At 50.8% G+C, this 27619-nt stretch overlaps 11 protein-coding genes across 11 annotated transcripts; 6 read left to right on the top strand and 5 right to left on the bottom strand.

Annotated features, from left to right (window-relative positions):
- Positions 1-101: 101 nt before the first annotated feature.
- Positions 102-1816, top strand: CLUP02_02957 (cytochrome P450; the record flags this gene model as incomplete). Its single annotated transcript, XM_049281985.1, has 2 exons — positions 102-186; positions 399-1816. 2 exons carry the CDS (start codon positions 102-104, stop codon positions 1814-1816), a joined length of 1503 nt encoding a protein of 500 aa, XP_049139128.1.
- A 186-nt stretch (positions 1817-2002) lies between these two features.
- CLUP02_02956 (uncharacterized protein) lies at positions 2003-4652 on the bottom strand (the record flags this gene model as incomplete). The annotated part of the gene is made up of 7 exons (XM_049281984.1): positions 2003-2033; positions 2074-2525; positions 2610-2894; positions 2945-3243; positions 3324-3407; positions 3469-3502; positions 3630-4652. 7 exons carry the CDS (start codon positions 4650-4652, stop codon positions 2003-2005), a joined length of 2208 nt encoding a protein of 735 aa, XP_049139127.1.
- Positions 4653-5378: 726 nt separating this feature from the next.
- On the bottom strand, positions 5379-6951 carry CLUP02_02955 (uncharacterized protein; the record flags this gene model as incomplete). Its single annotated transcript, XM_049281983.1, has 6 exons — positions 5379-5845; positions 5924-5978; positions 6038-6510; positions 6560-6623; positions 6683-6702; positions 6765-6951. The coding sequence occupies 6 exons, from the start codon at positions 6949-6951 to the stop codon at positions 5379-5381; spliced, it is 1266 nt and encodes a 421-aa protein (XP_049139126.1).
- Positions 6952-9052: 2101 nt separating this feature from the next.
- CLUP02_02954 (O-methyltransferase) lies at positions 9053-9961 on the top strand (the record flags this gene model as incomplete). The annotated part of the gene is made up of 1 exon (XM_049281982.1): positions 9053-9961. One exon carries the CDS (start codon positions 9053-9055, stop codon positions 9959-9961), a length of 909 nt encoding a protein of 302 aa, XP_049139125.1.
- A 444-nt stretch (positions 9962-10405) lies between these two features.
- On the bottom strand, positions 10406-11577 carry CLUP02_02953 (UbiA prenyltransferase; the record flags this gene model as incomplete). Its single annotated transcript, XM_049281981.1, has 2 exons — positions 10406-10985; positions 11051-11577. The coding sequence occupies 2 exons, from the start codon at positions 11575-11577 to the stop codon at positions 10406-10408; spliced, it is 1107 nt and encodes a 368-aa protein (XP_049139124.1).
- Positions 11578-12002: 425 nt separating this feature from the next.
- Positions 12003-14905, top strand: CLUP02_02952 (uncharacterized protein; the record flags this gene model as incomplete). Its single annotated transcript, XM_049281980.1, has 14 exons — positions 12003-12009; positions 12044-12150; positions 12206-12337; positions 12441-12521; positions 12661-12723; positions 12788-12811; positions 12925-13139; positions 13199-13272; positions 13326-13359; positions 13972-14082; positions 14185-14314; positions 14409-14596; positions 14660-14715; positions 14778-14905. 14 exons carry the CDS (start codon positions 12003-12005, stop codon positions 14903-14905), a joined length of 1350 nt encoding a protein of 449 aa, XP_049139123.1.
- A 495-nt stretch (positions 14906-15400) lies between these two features.
- Positions 15401-18175, bottom strand: CLUP02_02951 (ABC transporter; the record flags this gene model as incomplete). Its single annotated transcript, XM_049281979.1, has 4 exons — positions 15401-16249; positions 16306-17748; positions 17810-17899; positions 17966-18175. 4 exons carry the CDS (start codon positions 18173-18175, stop codon positions 15401-15403), a joined length of 2592 nt encoding a protein of 863 aa, XP_049139122.1.
- A 1885-nt stretch (positions 18176-20060) lies between these two features.
- On the top strand, positions 20061-21100 carry CLUP02_02950 (uncharacterized protein; the record flags this gene model as incomplete). Its single annotated transcript, XM_049281978.1, has 2 exons — positions 20061-20628; positions 20697-21100. The coding sequence occupies 2 exons, from the start codon at positions 20061-20063 to the stop codon at positions 21098-21100; spliced, it is 972 nt and encodes a 323-aa protein (XP_049139121.1).
- A 720-nt stretch (positions 21101-21820) lies between these two features.
- On the bottom strand, positions 21821-24120 carry CLUP02_02949 (uncharacterized protein; the record flags this gene model as incomplete). The annotated part of the gene is made up of 2 exons (XM_049281977.1): positions 21821-23617; positions 23686-24120. 2 exons carry the CDS (start codon positions 24118-24120, stop codon positions 21821-21823), a joined length of 2232 nt encoding a protein of 743 aa, XP_049139120.1.
- A 1162-nt stretch (positions 24121-25282) lies between these two features.
- On the top strand, positions 25283-25548 carry CLUP02_02948 (uncharacterized protein; the record flags this gene model as incomplete). Its single annotated transcript, XM_049281976.1, has 2 exons — positions 25283-25353; positions 25431-25548. The coding sequence occupies 2 exons, from the start codon at positions 25283-25285 to the stop codon at positions 25546-25548; spliced, it is 189 nt and encodes a 62-aa protein (XP_049139119.1).
- Positions 25549-25601: 53 nt separating this feature from the next.
- On the top strand, positions 25602-27226 carry CLUP02_02947 (uncharacterized protein; the record flags this gene model as incomplete). Its single annotated transcript, XM_049281975.1, has 4 exons — positions 25602-25688; positions 25745-26675; positions 26773-26822; positions 26903-27226. The coding sequence occupies 4 exons, from the start codon at positions 25602-25604 to the stop codon at positions 27224-27226; spliced, it is 1392 nt and encodes a 463-aa protein (XP_049139118.1).
- Between the last annotated feature and the right edge of the window lie 393 nt (positions 27227-27619).

Raw genomic sequence — 27619 nt, 5'->3', positions numbered from 1 at the left:
CTACTTTACTACCACTACTTCATACATCTTGAATACAATTATTTGGACATCTTCAGATTCGTGCGCTCCTCCCACTCCATCCACACATCACATCCTACACCATGTCATCACAACGCTTCCACCTGTTGGGTGAAGACCCTTCAGTCACAACAGAGTTCGAGATTCCCGCCTCAACAGACGAGGAGGGTCTTCAGCATCTCGCCGCCTCTCACTTTGCCGTCGTTGATCACAAGGGTAAGCCCAACACCATGCTATACCACAGCTCCTTCACAGTAAACTAACACAACCACAAGGCGTTGGCTTCGTCTCCGGAGATGAGGCTCTGACAACAGTCGCCGATGTCCTCGCCGCCGAGGGCCCCGTCGCCATCACCATTGACGGCCACCCCGTCCGCGAAGTCCCCGGCCCTTCTGGTCTACCCTTCATCGGCAACTACTTCGAGGTCTACCCTGACCATCTCGGTAACCACCAGCGCCTTTTCGAGAAGTACGGCCCCATCTTCAAGACCACGAACATGGGCTCCGTCATCTACCACACCAACGACCCGGCCATCGCCAACATCTTCTTCTCTGAGAGCGACTTCTTCACAAAGAACATCATCCCCGGTCACCCGCTGTACCCTATCAAGAACAAGGAGTCCGGAGTTTTCCTTGGCGACACGGATACCCCCGAGTGGAAGGAGGTTCACAAGTTCCTTCCGCCCGCTTTCGGTCCCAAGGCTGTCCGCCACTACGCCCCGACCATGCAGGCCACCATCGAGGACTCCTTCAAGGTCTTTGACGAGCTCGACGAGAAGGAGGAGGCCTGGAACGTCTACCCCTACATGCTCAAGCTCGGCTCTCAGGCCGTTGGCAAGCTCGTCCTCGGCATGGATTTCAAGCATTTCACCGCCGTCGACGCCCCGCCCCACGAGATGGTCATCCGCATCGCCCAGTCCCTTGAGCTCAACAAGAAGATTACCTCCATGGGCAGCTGGTACGCCTCCCTGCCCTTCGGCGACCCCCAGCGCCTCCGCGACGCACGCGGCCGTATCGTCGAGATGATGAACGAGTCCATCAACAACGCCTCCAAGGGTGTCGAGAACCTCGAGCTGCAAGAGGCCGCCCTCCAGGCCGATAACATGGTTGACTACGTCCTCCGCGCCAGTGACAGCAAGGGCAACAAGCTCCCCAAGGAGCGCATCATGGAGCCCCTTGTCGTCGCCACCGGCGCCGGCTTCACTACCACCTCCTCCCTCCTCTCCTGGCTCCTCTACGGCATCGTCGCCTACCCTGGCATGCAGGAGCGCCTCCTCCAGGAGCTCATCGACAACGGCTTCGACGAAAACACCCAAATCACCGCCGACCTCACCCAGAAGCTGACCTTCCTCGACAAGTACATCAAGGAGACCCAGCGCCGCCACAACCCCTCCTACCAGCCCGCCCGCACCTCAAAGGTGGACATGATCCTCCCCGGCGGCTACAAGCTGCCCAAGGACTCCATCTGCATCCCCGCCATCCACCACATCCACAACAACCACCTGGTCTGGGATAACCCGGCCCGTTTCGACCCGGACCGCTGGGACTCGGACAAGGTCAAGAACCGGCCCAACGCCTCGTACATCCCCTTCGCCACCGGCCCGCGTATGTGCATCGGCTTCAACTTTGCCCTGCAGGAGGTCAAGGTCTTCCTCCCCAAGCTCATCTACCGCTACAAGTTCAGCCTGGCACAGGAGGGCCCCGTGGAGTACGATCCCATGTTCCAGCTCATCCGCCCGAACAACTTATACGTCCGCGCCGAGAGGCGTGTCAAGTGGCCTCCTAGGTCTGAGGCTTAGAATGGTTCACGAGTTGTGTAAAAAGTGTTGGGAATCGGTTTCGGTATATAGAGTTCGTTTTTTGTACCATCATTGTCAGTGTATACCCTGGAGCATTGCATGGCGCAGAATATTTGAGGATTTTCGGGTAGATCTCATGATATAGACATAGAGCTGGATACTTATGAATCTAGACTAATCACATGTTCATTTTTGAACTTCGCCGGTGTGAGTTGATCTGACCCAATGTTGCCGTGCTGAATCAACCTCTCTTTTACTCAAACTGACGCGCCCCAAATTGCCCATTCAAATCAACCTGCAGCAACCTCTTCTCCTCAATCTCCCCCTTCCGCTCCACCAACTCCTCGACGTCCCAATTTGTAGCGACAAACCTCCCATTCAGGAACCGCGCGTTCTCCGAACAAAGCCAGACGGCCGTTCCGCCGACGAGCGCGGGGGTGTCGTGCGCAAAGGGACGGAACCGGTCCATGGTCATGTCGGTGTGGACCATACCCGGGTGCACCGAGACGGTGGTGACGTTGTCCGGGTGCTCGGCGGCGACGTGGGCGTTGAGCTGCTGCGTCGCGAGCTTGGCGATGATGTAGGAGCTCATGGTGGGCACGACCCAGTGGGTTATCGTGGTGATGTTGATGATGTGGGCGTGGCTGGTTGAGGGGAGGGATTTGAGGAAGTGGAAGGTTGGGTAGAAGGTTCCGCTGATGTTGGTGGTCTAGTGTTATTTCGAAGTTGTTAGCGGGGAAGTTATGTTCGTATTATCGAGGACGGGGAGGGAACTTGTGGAGTTTCTACTTACCAGGTCTTCCATCCAGAGTTTCGGGTCGCTGTTTGTGATGAGCTCGAGAGATTTCTGCACGGCGGCGTTGTTGACCAGGACGTCTGCGTGGCCGTACGTCGCGTTGACTTTCTCGAAGAGGGCCTTGACGCCGGCTTCGTCTGTCATGTCGACGGGGTAGACGAGTGTTTCGACATTGGCATTAAGCTCCTTGACCTCTGCCGCGACGGCGGTAAGCTTCTTCTCGTCCCGGGCCACGAGAACGATAGCCTTTGCTCCGGCTCTAGCAAACGCTGGCACAATTCCCTGGAAGATAGTGAGTCGAAGCTTCATTGAAAAAGGAAGAGACAACTTACTCTACCACCGATACCACGGCTCGCGCCGGTGATTACAACAACCTTGCCGGCGAGGGAGAGCTCGGAGTTCTCTGGTTTGATGGCTGGGTATTCATCTCTGTAGACCTTCTTTGTGAATTGAAGGGCTTTGACGTAGAAGTCTGGTGGCATAGAGTCGGACGCCATTTTGACGCGTTTGGACTTGTAGATGAAGTTGTTGCTGAATGAGCCGGTTAAGTATAGATCTATCACTAGAGGAAAATGTAGTCCTCCGGTGGCAGACACAGAGCTTTTATCGGCAGAAAACAATCTTGCCCTGGCTAACTGCATGTACGTTGAACCCAAGCTATCCCATCGGTTCATCAAAGCTCATGCGGGGATCATCTTAGCCGATTCTCACGGTCGCCCACATGTAAGCACTTGGCAGGTTGAAAGCCCGCGCGACGTGAGATTTGGGTTAAGTCCATCGCATTTCCGCCAATAGCTAGTGCTAACGTAGTCTCTACTTTATCCAGGGCATTGGCGTCCGCTTACGACATGCATACCTCTCTGACCGTGACGACCGAAAGATGCATAGCGCTGACCACAAGAAGGAAGCCAGACAAAGGGTCTCAGACTTCAAATCTCACTCGGATAACCCCTGCCAACCCATGGCAACCCCATCATCACAGGACAAAAAGCGCTAAGCATCATCCTCAACTCCAACCATCTTGCACGACTCCCTCCACAACCGCGCAGCTTTCTCCTCATCGTAAGCCCACGAGGCATACCCAGGATCCGTTGTCGCAGGCGTGAATCCACCGACACCAGATCCGCCCTCGGCGCAGTCGTTGAGGTATTTCCCGCCCTTGCCTTCCCACTCTTTACTCACGGCGGCGTAGACGGTGGTAGCGGCCCCTTGCTCCGGGTTCTTGAGCGTGCTCATGAGCTTGTTGAACGTCTCCTCTCCCATACTGGCCTTGATCGCGTCCACGTCGACGTTTTGCGACGCTGCCATGCTGGTCAGGATGGCGCCCGGGTGCAGCGAGGTGGAGTGTAAGTTCCGCGAGGCCCCGTAGCGCCGCTCAATCTCGTTGGAGAAGTAAATGTTGGCCGTCTTGGATTGGCCGTACGCCGTGTACGGCTCATACGATTCCTTCTCGTCAAAGTTGACATCCTCGAAGCGGATATCGCTGGCGCGGTGGGCCATGGACGACACGACGACGACGCGGGACGCAAAATCCGGCGTCGCGGATGCGAGAAGGGCGGGCTTCAGCAGTTGGAAGAGGAGGAAGTGGCCCAGGTGGTTCGTGGCGAACTGCGATTCGAAGCCGTCTTTAGTTATAGTCTTTGTCTGTGCCATGATGCCTGCGTTGTTGACGAGGATGTTGAGCTTGCCGTTGCTCTTGGACAAGAAGTCCTCCGCGCCTTTGCGGACCGAGGAGAAGTCGTCGAGGGACATTTCCACGAAGTCTAGAGACCCGGACGTCTCGCCCTTGATGGAGGCGGTGACATCTGCGACTGCCTTTTCACCCTTTTCGCGGCTGCGGACGCCGAGGTAGATGGTGGCGCCGGTTTGATAGAGCGCGCGCGCGGTTTCGAGGCCGATGCCTTGGTTTGCGCCGGTGATGAGAATGGTCTTACCGGTAAGTTTACCGATGAGGCCTTCGTCTTGGATGATTTGGAGGGCTGTTGGGCGAGCGTCGCCTGGTCCCTTGGGGGTCTGGAAGGCTTCGGCGTACTTAGACATTGTGGAAGTTTTGTAGAAGGTTTCGTCTTTTAGTTATGAATGGGAGATCAAGGGTGAGGAACGAGGGGTTGGTCTACTTTCAGAGCTAGAAGACATTCGCGAGGTTGAAGTCGGATATTTATGTAACCCGTCATGAATATCATTAGACCGATGTTTCCAAAAGGTTCTCCTCCTCGTCCGCCGTCGTTATCGTAACTTTCGCATTCTCATACCGAACCCGACGAAGCTGGCGACTTACACGCGAGGTCTGTCGAGTGTCGACTGTACCCCCTGGAAAACTCAATTCAACTCCGCCAACCACAACATGCAGCTATGGGGACAGTGTTACGAATCCAAACGGCGCGTCGCCGGCGCCTGTGCTTTCTAGAGTTGGCGCTAGCACTCGCCGGCCTCGCGGCACAAGTTTTAACATCACAGGAAGCCGTCGATGTTCGAATGCGAAGATTAAACCGGCGGAGTTTCGGGAGCGGAGTGGGACTCGGGAGCTAGAGGAATCCGGGATTCGGTTTCCACACACGTCTCAAAGTGCTCGAACTCCCGCACTTATGTAACCGCAAAGTCACATGTAGATAAGTTGGCAAAAGTAGCTTGAGTCTTTAGAAATCAATGAGGCAGTTTGGTCATTCGTACATGTATAAAGAGTCGATATTAACATTTTGTCACATAAAGATGTCCGACAGCGCGGCATTGGCGCTTTGCCTCCTGCAACCATGCATAAGTAATTCATTACTTCATGTTCGAATCAGTAGAAGCTCTACGGATCTTCTGTTGTACTTCCGCCCCCTTGGGAGTATCCCAGCCTTCTGAAGCCCCGTGTATGATAGCCTCTTCACTGTCGTTTCTCGATACATTCTCCATACTCGTCTCGTCTCCCCTCCCTCTCCCGCCTGATGTGACGGTAGCTTTATATTCGGTATGTCGGCTAGGCAGACTCTGTAGAGGATACGATGATCGCGTTCCATTTCCCTGTCCTTCCTTGCCATTGCTCCCCAGAGGATACTTTGTTTTGCATGAAGAGAAGCCCAACAGTGCGGGAAAGAACGTCTTGAAGAACGTCTTGAGTGCAGAGGAGCAGCCGCAGAAGATGGCGACGTAGAGCTCCACGGCGTACCAGATAAGCGAGCTGGCGAATTGTCGGTATATCTCGGGTTCGTTTGCCAGTTGTCGGACGTAGTAGAAGCGCACGCAGCCAGCTGTAAACACCGGTCAGTTGCTTGATCTTTTGCAGGATTCAATCCGTTGGATGACTGTAATGTTGACGTTCAACTCACCTGCAACGCAAACCACTCCCAGCGCAAATACTGCCGATATCGCCCACTTTTGTCGCTATTATTCCATGTTAGCAAACGCGAGGAACTTTCGAGGTACGTCCAAAGTGAAGGTACCTGCGGTAGTTGCAAGCCCCAAATCATGGGAATCGGACAGATCCAAAGACAAATGTCTGTAACAATGACAATCACACCGGCGGCGTCCCAGAATGCCTGCTGCACCGCAGCCGGCATGCAGTATTTCGCATAGATTTCGTGACTCCCCTTAGATGTCCAGAATACCTCGGCAGGGTTACATTCGATGGCGGACATGACGAAGTGACATATTCCCAAGCCGATCACTGCCGCCATGAGTCCATACACCGTCCATCGCATCTTTGGTCGGTTATCGAGGCGCAGATAAAATAACAAAAGACCGACTTTGACGAGCACGTTGCCGACGGCGAAGAACAATCGGGAGATATAGAGCGACTTTGCACAGGGGAGCACGGTTAGTGAGTCCTCGTTGATGTTTGGAATCTTGCGGGGAGACTCAGAAAACAAACATACCAGCAACATTGGCTCCCACTCATTCGACGGTATTTCGGCTCCTGTCTCTGGTTAGCAAATGAAACCTGGGCCTTGTATTGTCTAGCTCACTGATTCTCCCTAGGCCGTGTCTCACGGATATCATGACACAAACAGACTGCAGGATTGTGGCGATCTATATCGCACCCGTCAAATAAAGTTCGATGCATTGGAAAGAGTAAGTATGATACCCACGGTTCCGGCAATCATCATAACTATAGAATCGTTTTGGTCAGCAAGAACGCCACGACTAAGAAGCTGTTCCAATGGGACGTACAGTCGTCAGCTCCAATTGACTTCGTAATGGAGAACCTCGTGTATAACCTGACGCCCATGACGAAGACTATGACGATGATCAATGACCCATTGACCCCGAACGCCCTCTGTTGGGCCGTGTTGAAGTCCGATATCGATGGGCTGTCATCCTCTTGGCGGCTAGACAAGACACGAAAGAGGTCTTCCATGGCTGATCGTGTCGAAATAGTCGACGAACTCGGGTCCGAGTCGAGGACAGGCCATTTCGCTGGGTAAAAGGACCCGAGTGGCGGGGTGAGTCTGGGATAAAAGCATCCTCTGCTCCCATCCATTACACTCCCGTCGTCCTTGCCGGTGCAGACCGGTTCCCTGATTGGACTCAGTTGGTGGCTTGCGCTCGGACAACAGCCAGGGTAATGAATGGTGAGTGCTGCAATGTCTTCCAGGAACAGAACTTGATCGTTGTCACGTTATGCTATTCATTGCGAGTGTGTGTGGGAATTGACAAGGCCCAGAGTGAAAGGGGAGTCTGTTACGAGTCATATAGGCTGCTTATCGTGGGACGTGATCACAAGTGCTAGATGTGGATCAGAATTATCTGCTTCGCGCGGAGCACGGCAGCTAGACAGCAAAACATTATTGAGTTACCTGTCTCCCTCAACCGTCCTGATCTTTCAAATTTTGCCGTAGCTTGCTGTTACAAGCTTTGAGCCAGATGGATTTCCTCTTGGCCAATGGCTTTCCTTTCTCTTTTTCTACTGAGTTTCGAACTGGTGAGCATACGGAGTTTTATGACATTTGGTCTCTCAGCGACAATTTTTACACCCCCATCTTCTTCAAACGCCAAGTCTGCCTTGTGGTTGGATATGTCAGATTAAAACCTGATCAGGCGGGGTTCGGATCCTCTCGATGCAACGCTGTACGGTAAAATCACTTTCGATGTCCGCGCGGAAGACTGCCGTCCATATCTGGTGTCACATTCCGTCCTCAGAGTTCCTGAATGCAGAAAATCTCCCGCTGTCATGACTCTGCCTGACATCCAATTCAATTTGCGCTGATGTAACACGCCATGCGGGATGCCGGAAAGACGCTGAATCGCTCGGAGAACCAGTGGTTTTGAACGTGATGACGCCATGGGAGTAATTGAGTACTCTGTGGATCAGTCACGGTACCCGTAGGATCCCCATGCCTTGAGCGGCGCAGCAGTGCAGTGAAAGATTCAACTGATAACTCCGGGTTAGCGGGACTCTGGTTCATGGATCGCGCTCAGACCAGAAGTTCGACCTGTCAACTTTGGTGGATATTCATTCTGCGGGGAGGGCTAGACGGTTAGCAGGGAGCACCGATGCCGCTGACTACACGGAAAATGAGCTTTTGCGGACAGCATATACCGAGCGAGCATCCCTCTTTTCGTTCTTCAAAGAATATCTCTCTTCTGGATTCTTACGCACACATGTTGATCCGCGCGGCTACCATCCTCAGCTACCCTAAGTTACCTGCTAAGCCAACTCGACAAGGCACATACGCTAAAGGAACCATGGCAGCTTCATCAGATGAATATTCGGATTCTCGGTGACTCCTGAGTCCGACTACCAGCTGGCTATACGAATTGAGTGAAACTTCGTTGTGTTACTCCGGCCTTCTACATGCATACTTCAATCTCTGGGCACTACCAGGCCTCTGTTCCTGATCTTTCAAAAGGCACCACCCGTCGACACTGGTTAACTCAATTGGAAGCATAGTACGTGCTGCTGAAACAAAAATTATACAGACTTTATTTGGATTTTTCTACACCTCTGAAATCTACTGACGGCCATCTAATGCAGTCTTTCGGCCGAACATTCCATCCTCGCGAATATCCGAACTGCACCGTGACTTCCGTTAATATGTCTCCGACTTATTCGAGCCCTGCAAGATCTTCGATACAGTATACTTTAGGTAATACGATGGCGAACCCAAGGATTGTCATTCCTTTCGTACTTATCGTCACACGTTCAACCCGATGACGCATCTCATGGGCGTAGACGGCCAACAGTGCCTGCAGTGGACAGGGAAGAAAATATCAGATGAAGCGAGTCGCGCAAAGTTTCACAGCCGACACAACGCCTTCCCGAATGCGCGATGCACGGCTTAACCAGCAAGTTCCTAGCAGCTGCCTAGCTTGGCTATCAGCATGTACCGAGGCACAAAAAAAAGACTATCGATGGCAAAGAGACTTTCTCAAAACTAAGGCAGCTTGCGGGCTGCTTTCCCTTGCATCACCAACGCTCATTCACCTACCCGAGAGAAAACTGGATAGCAACAAATACGATGCCTTCATCAGATTCATCCGGTGGACTCGGAAAGGGCAAAGTGACCCTCAGCGGTGCCCAAGAGACTCTCCTACTGACGCTCTTTGCCCGCGCCAAAGATGCTGAGTCTTCGCGTCCGATTCTGAATGATCAATATGCCCTCGATATCGTCTCTCAGATCAAGGACCAGGGTTACGACTTCAAGCGCACAACGGCCGGCGGCCCCACCACAGTCATGTTTGCAAGCTCAGTCTCGATGCGCGCTCGCATGCTCGACATTTGCACCGAAAGGTTTCTGAGGAGGAATTTAGGCCCGGCTACCGTCTTACACCTGGCATGCGGCATGGACTCGCGTAGTCTTCGCGTCAAATGGCAGGGCGAGGGTCGCTTGTGGATCGACGCCGATAGGCATGATGTAATTGAGCTTCGACGGCAGGTTATGAAGGATCCGGATACTGGCAAGGGCGAATACCGATTGATTGATCCGAACATTCACGACGATGCGTGGCTCAGCAACTGCAAGATCCCCACAGATCGACCGGTGCTGATTCTTTTCGAGGGTTTGACGCCGTACCTCACCCCTGACGAGATGTACGGCCTCTTGCGACGGATCGTGAACTACTTTCGGCAGCGCGGAGTCCACGGCGAGATCCGATTCGATGCTATTGGATCGCTCACTTATTACACTGCCAGCTTCTTTCTCAATTCCACGTTCAAGCTGATGGGGACGCGCTTCAACTACTATCTCGACGAGCCGAGGACGTTGGAGCAGAAGGTCCCCGGACTGAAGTTCAAAGAACGCATCTTTGGCACGCCGGATCTTCTGATCTTTGGGTTTCTAGGCTGGTTTGTGGGATTTCTGGGATGGATCGCTGATTTGTTCGGGCTCACTGGTCGCATTGGAGGAGGCTATGGATACGAGTTCTGAGGGCTTTGATGAGGAACATCACATATACTCAAACGTGAGCTTCAGATATCAACAAATTCATGCGGGATTTCTTTTGGAGATTCGGCCAACTCTATGGATAGTTGAGTCACACTACGTGACATCCGAGATGACATAGCTCACGCAGATCATATGTAATGTGAAATTGTTGCAGCCAATGAATGGCATTTGGCGCCGTGATAAGGACATTCAATGACATGAGTTCTTCTTTGTTTCTTCACAAACTCATCAAGATTGGTGGGTATCACTCGGTCTCTGAGTGCACATCATCAAAACTTCCAGACAAATTCAACATGTAAAAACAGAAATCGCGTGAAATTCGATGCTTAATTGACAAGACTTCCTCCTCTGTGTGACCTCTAGGCTCCAGGCTTCCTCACTAGCGAAGCCTTGAACGTTCTCGCCCAGCCTTTCTCTACCGTGGTATCATTTCAAAAATCTCACAGACCGCTGCTCGCTCAAAAGGACTTGAACTGCACAAGCAGCAATAGTCCACACTCCAAGAACAAAGTTACTCTTATGTATACCCCCTCCACTCGATGGTTTATCCGAGTCGAAGTGCGCCAGCTGTGCTGCGAAGGACGCGGTCCATATACCCATCCAACTGAACCAAAGCCATAGAGACCCGAACCTTAAAAGGTACAGAGGCATACACATGACGATTGGGCTGACCAGGACAAGAAGGAACCTATGGAAGTGACGCCCTCCAACAGTGTAGAATGAGTTGACGTCGATTTTCTGGTCATCGACAATGTCTTGGTAGCTGTAGGCCGTGTTGAGGTAGATGATCCAGAAGAACACCATGAAACAAAGCGGCAAACAATAACCGATGCTGTCGCCAATCGACTCGTACCGACCGTGGATCGCGGATCGACCCAAAACGGCGGGCCATGCAATCGTGAACCCCAAGATGTATTGTGGGTATATGCGAAGCTTCAAAGCCATAGGCCGTTTGCCATAAGGGTATAGAGCCGAAGCCAAGATGACTGGGAACATGTGTTGGAATCTGATGACGAACGTTAGAATATCTGTCATGTAACCATCTGGGAGGAGGAAAACGGGTGGCCATACACATCCTTTCCATTGAGCATATTGTGGACAATGGACAAAGACACGAGCAGCTGCAGCACCATCCACAGCATCGCATCCGTGGTGGTCACGATGCCCGCGGCCAGAGGACGGTCTTTAGTTCGAGTGACCTTGGCATCGATATCACGGTCCACCCAGTCATTCCAAACCATACCGGCGCCACAAAATAGGTAAGCTGCGATGAAGCATAGTGCGGCCTGTCTGAAGACGAAAGCAGGCTGAATATTGCTATTGGGATCGACGAGCTCAGAAGCACCAGCCAACAAAACCGACCAGACTGTACCACTGTGAGCGTTGCGGACCAAGACTCTGGTAAAATCAAAAGACGTACCTCCAGCAAAAGTAGTGAAAAGAGGGTTGTACTTGTTGAACCGTGACAGGGTTACCAAGTGCCAGAACAAGGTGACCTTTTCCGGCTTAGGCTTGCCCGTGTATATCTCTTTGCATTGCTTCGTAGATTGCTCAAGCTTGTATAAGGCAATAGCATGTGAGATGCTTTGGTACAACATGTCGACTCGGGGATTAATGACGGCGACGATTCTGGTTTGGCAAAAAGAAAGGCGTTTAATTGAAGGAGCCCACGTTCGAAGGAAGCGGACCGAACGCGCATGTGTGGTTTTAAACCTCCCGGTCTTCAATTCTCCTCCCTCCCCAGCTTTTCTGTCAGCTGTGGACGCGCAGCGTCCGCCTTGATATTTCACCCGCCAAAAGGACCACAAGCTCCGCGCATGCGTCGGTTTCAGATGTGACGTAGTTTGTGCTGTTGAGTTCGTTGTTGCAGGGAAGTTGCTGTGAGGCTTTTGCCGAGGTGAGGAGGTTCACACGTCTCGGCGTGTATGGCATTGATCAAGGCATCTTAGCACTGTCTGTGTGGCTGTAGGAGAGCCCAGTTTGCATAATTTAAGTAACGACACTTTCAGCCCAAAGCTTCTAAATGGGAAGTTCTCAAGAAGACCAACGCAACATTTCTTGCAGAAGAGACTCGGCTTGGAAGCTACTATGAGTTTTTGAGGAAATTTCAAATCAGAATAAGTGTATTCTTTCAACTTCCAAATCCCAACGCCGAAGTCGCCTTGAAGCAGGTGAGCAAGACTTACACAGTACGGCTAAAAGCATTCTGGTTCATCTGAATTCTAGAACAGCCTAGGTCTCCGCAAGACCGTGCGCGAGCTGGAAAGCTGCTTGACTAGCCCAGCCCATCTAACGTTTCTTTCTCGATCTCCTTCAGCTGATCTGTGGGTCATCCAACGGCAGAGGATGATGAAGCTGGTGAGTCGAGGGATGTTCGTTGCATGAAAAGAACAAGTGGATGTGTTCCTTGATCGACCATCGAACCGGCAATGGAAGGCCCTAATCACTGTCATACACGTAGTCCGACGAGCTAGCAGCATCCTGGTCCGTGCCTACAAGTTCACAGCACCTTTGGTCAAAGGCGCCTCATTTTCAGCCGATCGTCGATGACTAGTCGTTCTTCTAGCCCCCCTTAAAACCAACGGTCATCGAGTTGATATGAATGTATGATTCACATGATATCTACCGGAGCTTTGCTGACGTGTTTTATCGTGGGTGGCTCTGATCGTTTCTACATCTAGAAAATGCGAGCTTTGAGATCCACTCCGAACCTGAAATGGGGGTTGCCAGTTGGGAAGATGCTTGTTTGTGAGACTGTTGGGCAGTGCCTCCCGCTGGCTTCGTCATTCACTAACGCGTAAGAGGTAGGATGTCAACAATGAGGTTACCAGGGTATGCCTCCTCTGGCATTTACCATACACATCTTCTCCTCATTGAAAATGGGGATAGGCTTTGCTGAGCTCTTGGCGCGAGCTAATCTTTAGCATAATTCACGTAACATTCAGCAAAGTTCACAACAATTTGAACGAGAGACATTGCTCACAAAGTCGTTTGTCATGCCGCTATTTGTTGCGGAGTCTGCTTATGTGTTGACAGACTTTGCAGCAACAGGGCTTGTGGACGCCGTCGAAAGAGTGTTCGAGCAATCTTGCGGTGTTAAGGCACTGTTGAACTTGTCCTTTTTGCCTGACTACAGCAGTATATTGACGATGATTCCAATGTATTCGAGTCTAGAGCCATCAAGGCTGGAAAAGATTGAAACTGACAGCTGCTAAACAGTGCCATTGTATATTCTATCCACCGCCAGCTCGCATCTCGCTCTTGTTACGACTCACCAAATAGTTCAGACGATAGTCAGATAAGAGGCAAAGTGGCATGTTAGATCTTGGAAAATGACAGTTTGAAGAGACCTACAAGTTCCAACAAGCGTTTATTGATGAGTTCTCTGCCCGTCCCAATTGAACTTCTATTCCAAGAAATAGATATAGGAATTATATCTTGGTCTAGTGTTACACATATCATAACTCTCCTACGGGGGGCTGGCTCGCCATGCGCCTTTTTCCAGTCAAAAAAGCGACCGGAGAACTGTTAAATGGGACACAAGGTCATGTTTCTACTTTTTCATACAGAATTACGCGGATTCGAGTAACTGAGTTTGCATTGGTTCACTTACTCTCTCGGTTCCTGGACCGGTTGCTGCTGGACTTTAACCCATGACAGATGCAACATAAAGCACTCAATGTGACATCAGCTAGCTACTATTTTGAGCCGCACCTAGATTTTACACCGTAGTAGTAAAATGAACTAACTATACACAGTCAGTCTTCTAGCTGTTGTATAAAAGGAGCTTTACCATCTGCCATCTAATTTAGCTGCTGTACTCGCACCAGATTCGGGGCCCCTATCCGGAATTTCTGGTGCCTAAGCGTTGGCAAAGATGCACACAGCAGATTAAAATGAACATGTATGCTAACCTTGGAGAGAATGATTGAAATATTGGCAGAGATCTGGTGAATAACCATCAAATGGTTTACTCACTTTGAAGATAGTAGTCATCCGACAACTCATCTTACCCACTTGAAACCCACAACATCATTCGATGGTATACAACATCACAAGGATCTCAAGTTTTCAGCACCTTCAGGTAGTGAAATGGAAGTCTTGTAAGCATAGCCTTAGACTCGGTACTCTCGGCATCGAATTCTCCGTTGGCCTGGTCCTGACTGTCTTAACGAAGCTAGAGCTGGTCATGACCAATGTGACAGTCGTCATGGACTCGGTACTGCAGTGCAGGACGAGCAGGGAAGATCTCGGAGGCATTCGAAGGAAATGGGTCGTTTCTTACTTCCTTATCCTTACTGGCACGTATTTGTTCTTTCCCGGCGTCTTGGCTTGGTGAGCTGATGCGGTTGATTATGGGGTTCAGACTACCTAGATATGCGGTTGCTCAGGTGGATACCAAGGTAAATGCTAACTGAAAATTCTCTAGAGGCATTGCTTGAAATTGACTCGTGGGTTTGACGGTATAGATGGTTATCGGCTACAAGGACACATTCTCGAAGATTGTATGTATATGCCGGCCCATTCCAACGTTGTGAGTGCTACACATGGAAAGATTCTACGATGTTGTTGTTATCAATCCAACAACGTACTCACGAGCTGGTTTTCAAACCAGCAGTGACTGCCTTGGGTACCAACATTCCTATCTTCTTACACTGGGGAACATCGTGGGCATTGCAGCCGTGGCGGGCGGGGTTCTACGATTCTTGTGGGAAGTGATGACAACGACTTGGAGAGTGAGTGATAAGGAGTAAAAAGAATCATCGGCATAACGAAGAGCTGCTGACCATTCTTGCAGCAGGCGCGAGTCCTGATCAGATAACGGAAGACAGCAAGGAACCCGTTGTTGCGGGGGATATTACCAGTGATGGACTAACACAAAGACGGGGGACGCTGCTATGGTTGAGCTACAAATCATGGGACTAGACAGACTATCCTAGGCACCCACCATAACCACGGCGGACTTATGTTTGTTGAAAGCGCTCCGTATATGACCAAGTCTGCTTGACACGTTCTTAGTCCGACCTAATCGGTTTAAAGTTTCGTGTTCAACTTTTAAATGGCTGCCTATATAAAGTGGACTTCAAATCATGAATCGAGTCGCCCGAGTGCAATTAGGGCCGGCACCACCGTTCCCTTTTTGGACAATCGCGAAGGAGCCAATCAACAACCGTCGAGTGGACATTGCCGTGTAAGTGCTCCCCGCGGTAACCCACACTGCTGGGTCTTTGATGAATGACGCCAAGATCCACGAGCGACTTTAGGGTCAAAGATAACAGTCAACATAGATTAGGCTCCAAATTGGGCCCGTGTTGTTACATCTACCTATCTATACACCTAGTCACACATCTCACTGATCAGCCTCTCGGTAACTTCGGTCACCATTGAACAAACGAAATCCATGTTCGGCTTTCCTTACTGCTAGGATGCAGTTTCCGAAGACTCTCCTTCCTTCTCCACCTTTTCAATATTCTTCTTCTCAATGGTGGTCTGTTTCTCCCACATGGCATGGTATCGGCCTCCGAGCGCCAACAGCTCGGCGTGCGTGCCACGCTCAACGACATTTCCCTTGTGGAGCACCACGATCTGATCGGATGTGGTGATGGTGGAGAGCCGGTGGGCGATGGTGATCGTCGTACGACCCGCAGTGACACGCTCCAGGGCGTCTTGGATCTGCCTCTCGGTGTGCGAGTCCAGAGATGCCGTGGCTTCGTCAAGCAACAAGATGCGGGCGTCCTTCAGAATCGCTCTCGCGATGGCAATTCTCTGTCGCTCGCCTCCGGAGAGTTTCAGTCCGCGTTCTCCGACCTTGGTGTCGTATCCATCGGGAAATGCGAGAATGCGATCGTGGATATTGGCAGCCTTGCATGCCTCGTATACGTCGGCTTGAGAGGCATTCCGGTCGGCGTAGAGCAGGTTGTACATAATGGTCGCATTGAAAAGTACAGTGTCCTGAGGCACAACGCCAATGTTCTTCCGTAGGCTGTCGAGCTTCAGGTCCTTCAAGTCGTGGCCGTCGACAGTGATTGATCCTTCATTGATATCGTAGAAGCGGAAAAGAAGCTTCAGGCAGGTTGACTTGCCGCTGCCAGACTCTCCAACAATGGCGGTCTTGGTGCCCGGGGCAACAGTGAAGCTGACACCGTTGATCGCGGGTTCGCCCTTTTTGCTCTGGTAAGAGAATTTGACGTTATTGAATGCGACCTCTCCCTTGACGGCGGGCAGGGTGACGGCGTCGGGCTTCTCCACAATGCCAGACGTTTCTTTGAACTAGAGAACAAGGTTAGCGTTCCAGAGGTGGTGTACTGAAATGAACAAGGACCCACCAGCTCCAGCATTCGCTCTGCCTCAATAAGATTGTTTTGCAGCATGGTGTAGTAAGTTCCGAAGAAGTTCAGTGGACCCTGCAGTTGTACAAAGTAGTTGATCAAGCTGACGAAATCGCCAACACTCTGCTCGCCCCGTGAAATCTTGTAGGCAGAGACTGCGACAAGCAAAGCAGTGCCAAGAGAGAAAATAGAACTCTGTGTAAGGTTGAGAAAGTTGAGGGACCACTGCACCAGCCGTTCCGCGCGTTGGTACACCACTACATGTTCCTTGAATCTCTCAGTTTCGGGCACAACTGCGCAATTGTGCTGCACAGTCTCGTATGCCATGATGGCGTCAGTCTTGGTAGCTTCCATCTCACGATTCTTGGTGGCCATGTCTCTTCTTTGCTTGCCGCGATATTTGGCCACATAGATGGTCAGGAAGATGTACGACCACATGATGAAGAACACAATAATGGTGTAGAAGGCGTCATACTTGGCAAAGAAGACAACACCAGCGACAAAGATATCGAACACCATGGGGAACACTTGGAAGCAGAAGTTTTCCAGGAAGGTGTTCATCGCAGAACCGCGGCTCAGGGCACTGGTCACCTCTCCAATCTTTTTGTTCAGATGGAACTCCAGAGAAAGCCCCAACACGTGTTCGAAAGCAGCGCAGGAGAGTCTGCGGAAGAGTGACTGAGAGACCGGGATCCAGAGGACAGACCTTGCGGCACCGAGAATGCCCTGGTTGCCTTGGAGAGCACGGTAGACGACATAGAGAACAATTTGTTTGTAAGGAATGGTGCCATAGCCGAGGGAGTCGACAAGAGTTCCGAGCTGAATGGGCGCCAAAACGTTGATAGTCCGCTGACCGATCAGGAGTATGATGCAAACGACCACAATTCCTTGATATACCGGAGAGTCTTTAGGCCTGGCGCGCGATAAGTTAGCAAAGTCCGCGAAGCGGTTGAAAGCAGGGTCACTATACCATAGATACGGGAAAAGAACCCTGAACCCAGCAAAGTAGTCAAGCCATCCCGTACCCGAGACCTGGGTTCTGGCAGGAGGCTTGTGAGCAGCAGGTCCGTGGGGGTGGGCGCCGCCGTAGTTATGAGACGCTCCGTTTCCGTTTCCATTTCCATTCCCAAGAAGGGACTGTCTCTCTTCGGGGTCCGACTTGGGTTGCAGGGGCTTCAGCTTGTAGTCTCTCAGAATGAGACAGACCATCATCGCTACCAGCACAACGATTCGAACAGCGGCCACGATATCCAGAATATCGAGAAGACCATGGTGGACGCGGAATGAGTTCTTCTCAGAAGAAAAGACGGCAGCGATGAAGGCCTCAAAGAGCGCACCTACAATCCACGCATAGAAATGCGCCGATGTTGGCGTCCATGGGCCTTCAGGGTCAGGAAGTAGGCCAGCTAGATAGTACAATAAGACGGCAACGTAGGATGCCTATGCAAGTATCAACACCAGAGTTCTTCGATGGGGTGTACTACCTGGAGACCCCACTCACCAGATAAGCACTGAACGGGAAAACGACTTCGCCAGTCCCATCGTATTGGCCAGCAATAGCGCCGTGAACGGCAAGGATGATGGTGGCAAGCTAGGAAAAAAAAAGTGTGAGCTTTGAGGACAACTCAAGATCTGTAGACGTGTTTCCCAGACTCACGAGTAAGAGAGAGAGTATGAGCTGAAAGCCCCAGATTATCCGCGCGTACAGTCGCGAAGCTTTCTTCTGCTCATCGTCTGTCGCGGTCTGACGCGTGACGCCATGACGGTCCCGGTAGAATTGAAAGGACTGCGCCGCCAGTAAAGTGACAAAGAGGCCGCAGGGATAGAGATAGAAGGCGACCTCCAGTCCCAGCAGAGTCTCCGCCATGACTTTAGCCGTTTTTATTCAATTTGAGGGTGTGTTGAACGAGGTCAAGCTCATGATGGCAGTTGGGATGATGTCAACTCCCGACGGTGCCGCAGATTCTCCGACGGACCTCCCTGGCGCAATTGGGATGCACGGACTACAAACGGCGGGAGTTCCTCGGGCACTGAGAATGGTGTGAGAGCACGTGACACCATATCTCGAATCAGGTAAGCTGAGCACGTGAGATGGAAGGGATGGAAATCTGACCTTACCTAATCATCTTGCGGCACAGTCAGCGTCTAGCTTCCACGGGCCTCAGCTTTGGCCGAATTCTCCAGCGCCCGGCGAATTTCTCGTTAGGTTCACAAAAGGTCCGTTCATTCTCGCGCCATTCATCCATGAGTCTATGAATCAGCACCAGAATCAGCGCCGCCCATCCGATGTTCATCTACTCAACGTTGCCGTTCTTCGGGTTACGAGATCATAAGGTGTGCCCCAAGCGAGCCGATTTCCCGTCAGGCTAACGCAGCACTTTCTGCCTGACCTATCCAACTTGGTCCAAGACTCGAGGGTTCCAGAGCCGATGTCTTTGACGAAGCGATCCAAGGCCAACAACACAAAACAGCGCAATCCCCACGCCGTCTCGTGTCCATAATTTGAGATTACCGTCCGGGGGCTGTGCCCGCCCGTGTTCCCCACGCTGGATGATCGCCCTGATCGCCCTGACAGCAGTTACCATGAACTCTAGAATCCTTGGCATCGCGTCTTTCAGCAAGATGTCGGGACAGCCCGCACAAGGCGACAAACCAGGCGCATTTCAATGTCTTGGCATTGAGCTAGCCGCAAGGGACCGCACCATGATAGCTTTCTTCGAACACAATTCAAATCCCCATGTGTCTATTTCAAGCCCCTGACGATCTGTCAGTGGGAAGGACACTTACTCGGTGATTTAGTTTCCCTCTAACGCAGAATTCGCTCGCCTAAAAGCCTAGGTGCCGGGTGCCGAAGACTGAATTCATCCCAGATCGACCATGGCTGCAGCGGCATGCCCGTGGTGCCGTATTCCCTTGGAGAGAAACACCCCGCATGCTCATGCCTTTGTTCCATATTTGTAACGCGAACCAAACCAAAGCGTTCCACGCCCGATCGGGTTGGACGGCAACTTTACGGGGCTTCTGATTGGGCTGTCGACGTCTCCAGGGATACATGGTTCACATAATTCTGTCGCGTAGTCAGACGTGGTGCAAGGAGCTAGGGCTGGGGCGACACATGTCGGTCCTCTAGACTTTGGCAAAGTGTCTGAAGACTGCCGGCGCCCGAAGCTCCAGGGCCCGAGAGGGTCGCTTTTTCTCCTTCGAAGTACAGGTCCCGCGGCCACGACTAACACTCATCTGGTCGGGCGAACACGACATGGACACCACGGCCTCGACATGGAGCCATCAAAACGGTGAGCACAGCCGTTCGCCCTAAACAAAGGAGGCGCTCATTTCGTTCCCTCTTTAGTGTGCTGGCGCAGCTCTTGCTACGGTCAAATTCAGGCTCCAGAGTCGTATTTCTTTTTCTTGGAATCGTTCTCCGGTTTCGATCTTCCTTGTTCACTTGATGTTTACTGTTCATTGTTTCTGTTATTTTAATACTGCCACCTTCTCCAACCTTGACGGTGTCATACCTGGATAGATTGAAGCCATCGTCACTCTATCAAGGTCGACAAAAAGCCACCCTCGACGCCATTTTGAGGGCCGCCGCAAGCCACTCGACACTTTGTTTTCTCTTCTTCATCTGAGCATGCAACTTTGCCATATACCCCGGTCCTTGACGTCAGAAACTTCCCTTGACTTGTCTCTCCTTCCATCTCTTTGCTTGTCGCCTTCAATATAGGTGTTCTCGTACATACAAGCTAAACATCATGGCCGATCTCACGACTAGCCTGGCTACCAGGTCACTCCCGAAAATCGAGACGATCCAGAATGGACCACTGTCAGGTCTCCAGGCATATGGGTCGCTCCTCCTCGTCTCAAGCGTCATCGTCGTTGTACTCATCGCCAACATCCTCGAACGATGGCTACTGGAAAGAGTATACGGCGAGATCTATGCAGTCTTACAGCGCCCTGAGAACGAAAAGAGACGGCGCTCCTTCACGTACTACCATATCGGTGCCATCATCATGCTCACACTCTTCTGCATCGGAGTCTACCCTGTGTTCCGTTTCCTCATCGGCTCTGCCGACTTGACAACGGACGTGTCGCCAGGACCAGGAAGGCGTATCAGAGTAGGCGATCTGTTGTTTACGGTGGCGCAAACGTATAGCGCCTACTACGTCTTCGAGCTCTGTTATCGCACACAATTCGCGAGTCCTCTTAGTATCGCTCATCATATTGGACTCTTGGCCATCACGCAGACCGCCCTCTCCCTGTTTGGAAACATCGAGCACCACCCGGAAGCAACAATCGAGTTCTACATGTGCATGGTGTGGGGTATGTTAACAGCACTCTGTCCGAATCTAGATAAAGCGCAACATTGAATGTCTGACTATTTGACCTAGGCGCTTTCGACGTCGTAGTAGAACTGCCCATCTACCTTTCTATGATCATCTGGCGAATCAAACGCCGTGATCATCGACTACTCTCCTACCTCACCTCCGCCTGCTTCGTATGGGTTATTGTTGGTGCGGTCTCGGAGACCGCAGTCACGATATACCTCTTGCACAAGTCTTGGGATCGATGGGGTCATGTGTGGAGGGTGGTCACTCCCGTCATCTTCACGCTATGGATCACGACCCAGCTCTACGGCGCAACGAGACTCTTTGCAATGGCTCGGTCGGAGAGGTGGAAAGCCAGCAAGCGATCACCGGAAGAAGAGTCTGTGGAGCCCATTGCCGAACTACCAGGAACAGTGGAAGACGGGGAAATTCCCGGACAAGAAGAATCCAAGAACAAAGCAGTATAAGGGCTCCAGAGAAGCTTGAGTGCTGCGAGACCACCCACTCCCATTCGACTAGATCACATCCCCCACACGGGAACTGAACTATGCCACGATCATCGATCCTTTGGGCCGACGGGATGGTACCTCGAAGATAATTCTCATCGATAGTTTTGGGGATTGACCAAGTACTGGACCTGGCAACAACTTCTGTGATCGAAGAGGAACAACGCGCGACTGACTAAAGCTTGCGGCCACTTTCTCCATTTATCGGGACTCTGGTCACCGACAGCAACATCAATGACTGCCAAATCCTCCATCTACGCGCTTACGTGGCAGTTCGCGCAAGCTTAAAGCCGCCGTTTTACATTCAGCGGCCAATCTTTTTGTGTTACGTGGTAGTCCGGAAGGATAAGGGCTCAGTGGGGTTTTTGATCCGAGACACCTCGTTTCTGCGTGTACTGATACTCGGGGGACAGCCAGTCAAGCATAACCTCGAAACGTGTTAAAAAGACCATGTAGCTTTGTAGGACCCCAAGTCAGGTCCTCATATTTAATCAATAATAAAGAACAATACCGTTAAACCCATCAACCTTTCTGCCGAACGATCGTGCATGTAGAAATCTGTGTTGCCTCGTTTCCCCTCCATGGATGATTCATTGATCAAGGGTCCCGACGATGTGAGGTTGACTTGGCTTGATTCCTTGCATCTAAGACATGGATTGTGGTTCAAACCTCCTGACAGATTCAGTCACGATTCTGTTGTTTTCCTAATCGATCCGTACTCTCTTGATGACCAACTCCCATCCGTGATTGTCCCTCCTTCAGACCTTGTATCAAGCCAAAGCGAAGCCGATCAGATTTCATCTTCCGTGATAGATCAATCCCATCCAGCCCTCTATAGTCTCTTGGAACATCAAAAAATATCGAATCTCGTAACACGGTAGAAGCGTACCCAAGGATCTCTGGCCCGTATGTGCAGTGCTTGAGGACAACGCTCGCGATACCAGCTGCAAGAAGCACGATGCTCGCGACCAAGAAAAGCGTAATCCATAATGAGGAGATCTCAAAGTTGATAACAGGGGTACTTGTTTCTGCATCGACGGAGATCTTGGCCCCAGACGTTGGTTTATCCGCGTCCCACTCTGCAATCTCGAACGAAAGCTGGCTTATCAAGAGGTAGGTATTGAGGAGCTGGCTAAGTCGAACTCCCATATCTTTGGCTGTGACGCTTTCTATGATGCAGTAATCGTCGGACCTCAGCTGTCTAAGCCCTGGATCAGCGAGGTGGTAAAGCGAGAACTCGGACTTGTAAGCCGTAGAGCCTCCGATGGAGAGCGGAAGCTCGCGAGAGACAAAGTCAAAGACGGCGGGGAACGATAGCTGAGATATATCCCTAGGAGCATTTTTCTTCTGAGATTTCCGCTGGGCTACCACGGTGCAGTTGTGTCTGTCGGTGCGAGCCGTGCGAGAACAGTTGACGCGGGACTCGGCGTACTCCTGAGATACCCTACAGAGGCTCTTTGCTGAACATCCTGGGTGTTTTTCCTGAGGGGGGAATATGCTTTGAAATAGAAGAGTCGTCGGCCCGGCGTCGACATGTTGCTCATCTTTGAATAAGAGGGGCCGGTGCATTTCCTCGACACGACCATGCAAAGGACCAACGACTGGTTTTGTAGGATAATCAGCAGGTTTCATGGACCATATCCGATCTACAAATCTGTCGAGCGCCAGAATCCAGGTTGAATCTAGCCCGGAGACGTTTCTTGTGTAGTCGTATCCGTGCCATGTACCATTTGGTAACTTAGCGTTTCTTGTGTACCTGGTGTCTACAGCCAGAGAAGCGGCTGATAGGTCGTCGTGAAATACCTCTTCTTTCAGCAGGTCGTCGGCTCCTAGATCCATCTTGAGGGTTTCAACATCCGAGCAGTCTAAGCTAATGTAGCTAGACTCTAGCGAAAATACGGTGTGTCCAACTTCGATGCTGTTGAGAGGGATCCCGGCCAAAGACGAATACTCATTCACACCGAGATCTTGATCCAAGAAGTCCAACCAGTCATCTGTGTCTAAGCGCTTCAGGAAAGGTATTTTGACGTTGCCCCAGACATCCATAGCATCCGCTTTGAGTCCTTCAGGCATTGAAATCAGGGTGTTATACAACGTCGACATGGGTCGGAAGCTCGCCATGGAGGTTGAGTATGAAAATCCCACCCAGGTCGCCCACTGTATGGCCTGACTCTCAGCGTTGGTGTCGAAGTAGGTTATCGTCGTGTTTCTGTTGTCCGGGGCGATTTGTGAGGACATCATTCTCAAAATAGATTGAGTGCCCAAAGGTGAGAGTGCCCATATCAATACCAAAGCAGCACCCACGATATTGAATGATCGAAGTTGGATCAGATTGAGTAGGGTGGCGCCGACCGTTCGGCTGCCTAGGAACTGCTCGAGAGAACCGAGGGTCGTGCCGGTTTCTAGCTTCCAGCGAGCCGCTTCATATGTAAGACGACCTGCAACTGACGCAAACAGGATCGGAAACGCAGTTGCGAGCTAGATTCGGTCGTTATTATCATCATTTGAATTCTTAGCATGTGCAGGCAAAAGGGCTGGGTACTTACGATCGTGATTGCGTTTCGCCAAGCCCCGCGGGAGCTTTCGGTACTCTCGGAACCGTCAAGGCGCCACACAATGACGATGAAGACAATGAGACCCAAGGGAAGAACCACAGCGGCGCAATCTGTTACGATAGTGAAAAACCCCAACCTGTTGTTGGGCAAGTCAACCACTGGTACGGCGCCATCGGTGTCGTCTTCCGCAATACGGTTGTACTTCGTCGTGCCATCGGTCGAAACGCGTGAACCTGTTATCGTAGATGCCAGGTCCTCTGTTGCAGCATCTTCCGGCTCGGGTAGACATTGTTGGGCTTCAGGCTCTAGGGGGTAGTACCTGTTGGATGCCAGCGATGTACGTCGACTTGAACTTAGAGAGACTGGTTGCCCGTCTGACCTGTGAGCCAATGGGGGTGAAGGGCTGAGATGGGACTCTTCTTGCATCTTGTTACAAGAGGGAAATTTTGGTGTAATAACTCTCTGAGAACATTTATGTTCTGTTACCTCACCCAATGAGCCAAAGGAAAGATGATCTGAGGAGGAAAGAAGTCCAGGATCATTGATAGGGACCATTGCTCATTAAGAGATTGAAGAAAGAGTTGTGTAACGATAAACAGGCGACCAGTAATATGCTGATGTTCTGTTCTGAGAAGGCTACAGCCACAAACTCATATTGGGTTGTGTCGCACTGAATGTCAGCTTACGCCCAGAGCGATCAGCGTGGTGACCTTTCGATTGTCAGAGAAGCACATGGTCTATTTACGGCTCTTCAATACACGATCTCTTATCGGCTTCGAGCTTCTGAAATACCATATCGCTGTTGCTGCCAATGGGTAAGTGAAGTATTGTATAAGGGTCAAACTTGATCTTAGGTGACGTTTGCGTCGTGGTAAGCCTAGAAGCAGTACACCGCCTCGTTACATCCCACACGTTGGTTATTACTTGAACCCATCGTAACGGAAACTCAAGTCGTTTTTAAGACTATCCTGTCTTGTCTAGCTACTCGCATCAAGGTTGCTGCTTTGAGGCCGGTAAACATCCACGTATGAGGTGTCCTTCAGCGGGCAGAGGAGTAGGATGTGCAGGAAATACTTGACATCCTAATTCGTGAAATGCATAAGAAAGACCTGGGTTTCCTGACTGAGTAGTCACAACCTTGACATGGACAATAGTACTCATGCGACCGACAGAGGGGAGCTGAAAGTTGACCAAGGCCTGACGTGCATGCGCCGCACCAGCCCCTTCAGCTAGGAGAAATCAAGGTATGCCAACTTGACGCAAGTGAGGCGGGCTTTCTCCCCCTTCCACGTCATCTGTCTGAGTTGCCTTGACTGCCTGAGATAACTAGGCAGAAAAGCCCCCAAGTGCATAGCCACAGGGCGATGAGACCGAGGTAGCCCATCTGATAAGCATTTATCGCGATCTTTCTATGCAGCTGCACTGCAAGTTTTCGATCGATCCATCCACACTTACTGCCAGTGTACTCGACTTCGAGCCTTCCAACCCAGATTGATAAGCGCGTGAATCCTATTCGTTGCAGACATCAATTGTGGAAGCTTTTCCTACCCACCCACTTGTCCTTTTGCTCACATCTAGCCTCTGCATTATGGTTGTTTCCACAGGTGTCCGAGATTTGAGGCTTGAGTCACTATGGCTTGCTGATACCTACCCCTGGTCGTAAACGATAGCCGCCTGATTCCAAGCAAATGGGTCGCAAATGGGGCCATTGACCTTAAAGCACACTCCTTTCCCAGTTCTTGGTCCTCATGCCTGGTTGACGCTTATGGTTTCATCATATTTCATCATATCTCATCATTTACTTCAGCCTTCTTCATCAGAACGTCGCCTGGAATTTTTCCACGCTGCGGCTAATGGTCAACAACCCAGTCTCACTTACTTGCTAGCATAAGGAAGCATCCAGCTAGATGGAGACCGATTACCTGGTTAAGGGAGGATACTGCAATGGGACGCTGGAGGAGGATGTGCCTGACCCTGACGTTACGGGCTGGGGAGTAAGGTTCTATCTGAAGATTGCGCGGGATCTTTGACTGACTCTAACGTTGTATAGATCGTATCTTCGTTTTGCTTTTCCATCGTAATGAATATGATCGCCATTATGGTAGCATATGCGGCAAATGCGCTACCTGAGGAACGTTACAAGTCAATAGACAGCATCGCCTACCGTCGCGTGTCGCAGGCAGAGAGGCAGCGACGTATCAAAGCCTTCGAGTCGTTCATGCTATCTTTGAGCGATCAGCAACTTGTCACTGGCATGGCTCTCATGCTGGCAACGATACTGATATTCTCGGGGATTCATGACCTGGATGATAGCTTCTCGGTGTACTCGTTTCAAATCGCGACCCGACTCGGTTACTTCTCGTGCATCACGCACCTTTGTTCCCTCTCAGTACTATGGGAATACTTTGACCGACATAATTGGCTGCGAATATTTCGAACCATTCTTATGGTGGCTTTTCTAGTCATGATGATTGGTTGCATGATCATATCAGACTCTGTGACGTTTCGCTTCAATCGCCACGTTTCGGTCAAGTGTGCGAGAGAGCATTTCAAGTTGATTGATCGAGAAAGACCGAACTACGTCTTCTTCTCTGACGAATTCATTATTATCTTCAACTTATCCGTATTGACTTACATTCTTATATCTGTATATGTTCAAAGGTTTCTACAACTGTACTGCATGCCGGCACGCGACGAACAAGACTTTTGGCAATGTCGCTCCTTACGAGCTCTGTTTGGATCTGATACCGAGGATCGGTTCAAGAGCCTTGACAAGAACAAAACATTAGCGGACATCAGATCTAGTTTTCTCTGGGAGATCGTGTGGCTATTCTTCTACTTCACATTTGGGACCGCGAATCTCCTCAGATTCTTCGATGATGCCACTTTGAATATTGGAGCTATAAAACCAAATTTCGGGCAGCTCGTACCTTTATTTCTTCTGGCGCTTCCTTTGATCACAGCCACTGAAGCTTATACAAGTAGGTGACTATATCGGTTTGTCAGACGATCCAGGCAATAGCAGTCAAATACTTGTTCACGGGACTGAACCTTTTGGCTGATTATCATAATGCGTAGCGGCCACAGAGTATGAACCAGTCTCATCCGATGTTCCTGCTGGAGATGATGTAAGTTCGCACCATGAACACACTGTGAGAAGGAGTATCGGTGTTCTAGGGCATATTGACTGACTTCGCTGACCTATCAGCTGACACCAGAGCTGGGATACGAGGATCCGAACCAACCTGCACGAGAAATATGGGATTACTGGCCCTTGTTCTTGTTAATGATATATGCAACCGGGCTTGTACTTTGGGCTCTTATCTTTGCAGATGTTATACCCCATAGCTTCTTTCTCTCCATTGCAGCATGGGTCGTTGCATTTCTGGTAGAGGTTGCAAGCTTTCGGAGCTGGTTCAGGGTTGCATTTTGCGCTCTATGGACAACTTTGGGAAATCGATGGTTGAACACGAGAGCCTTCTTCAATCGGCTGAAGGAAAGCTTTCGATTCTTTCCATTTCCCCGTAGATAGAGGAACCATAAAACCATTGTTGTCCTGGATCACAAGGTTCCACAACATACGTTCTGTAGACTGAAAGAGAACGTCGATATCTCTTCCCGCACCAAGTCAAAGCTTCGAGGTTCTTGTTTTGTCCACTTGATACGATTATTTTGTTTATGAACTCGTGGGCATTGCTGCATTGAGTGCTCCACAGAGAAGTCAAACATGAACAAGCTCGCAACGAGAAGCTCCTCCCTAGAATATGCGGAGGCTCAAACCCACCATTTAGGGCTCAATTTACTAAGCGTATCATGAATCATTGCCCGCAGTATAAGATCATCACTGAGTTAGGGAATCACTTTCAAATGCCCATTGGTAAAACCCATGGAAGATTGAGTTCGACGTGGGTGAGATGTATGACAC

This window comes from Colletotrichum lupini, chromosome 2 (genome assembly GCF_023278565.1).
Source record: "Colletotrichum lupini chromosome 2, complete sequence".
Classification (NCBI taxonomy): Eukaryota; Fungi; Ascomycota; class Sordariomycetes; order Glomerellales; family Glomerellaceae; genus Colletotrichum; species Colletotrichum lupini.
Note: the sequence above shows the minus strand (reverse complement) of the source record. Positions and strands in the feature narration are given on the sequence as shown.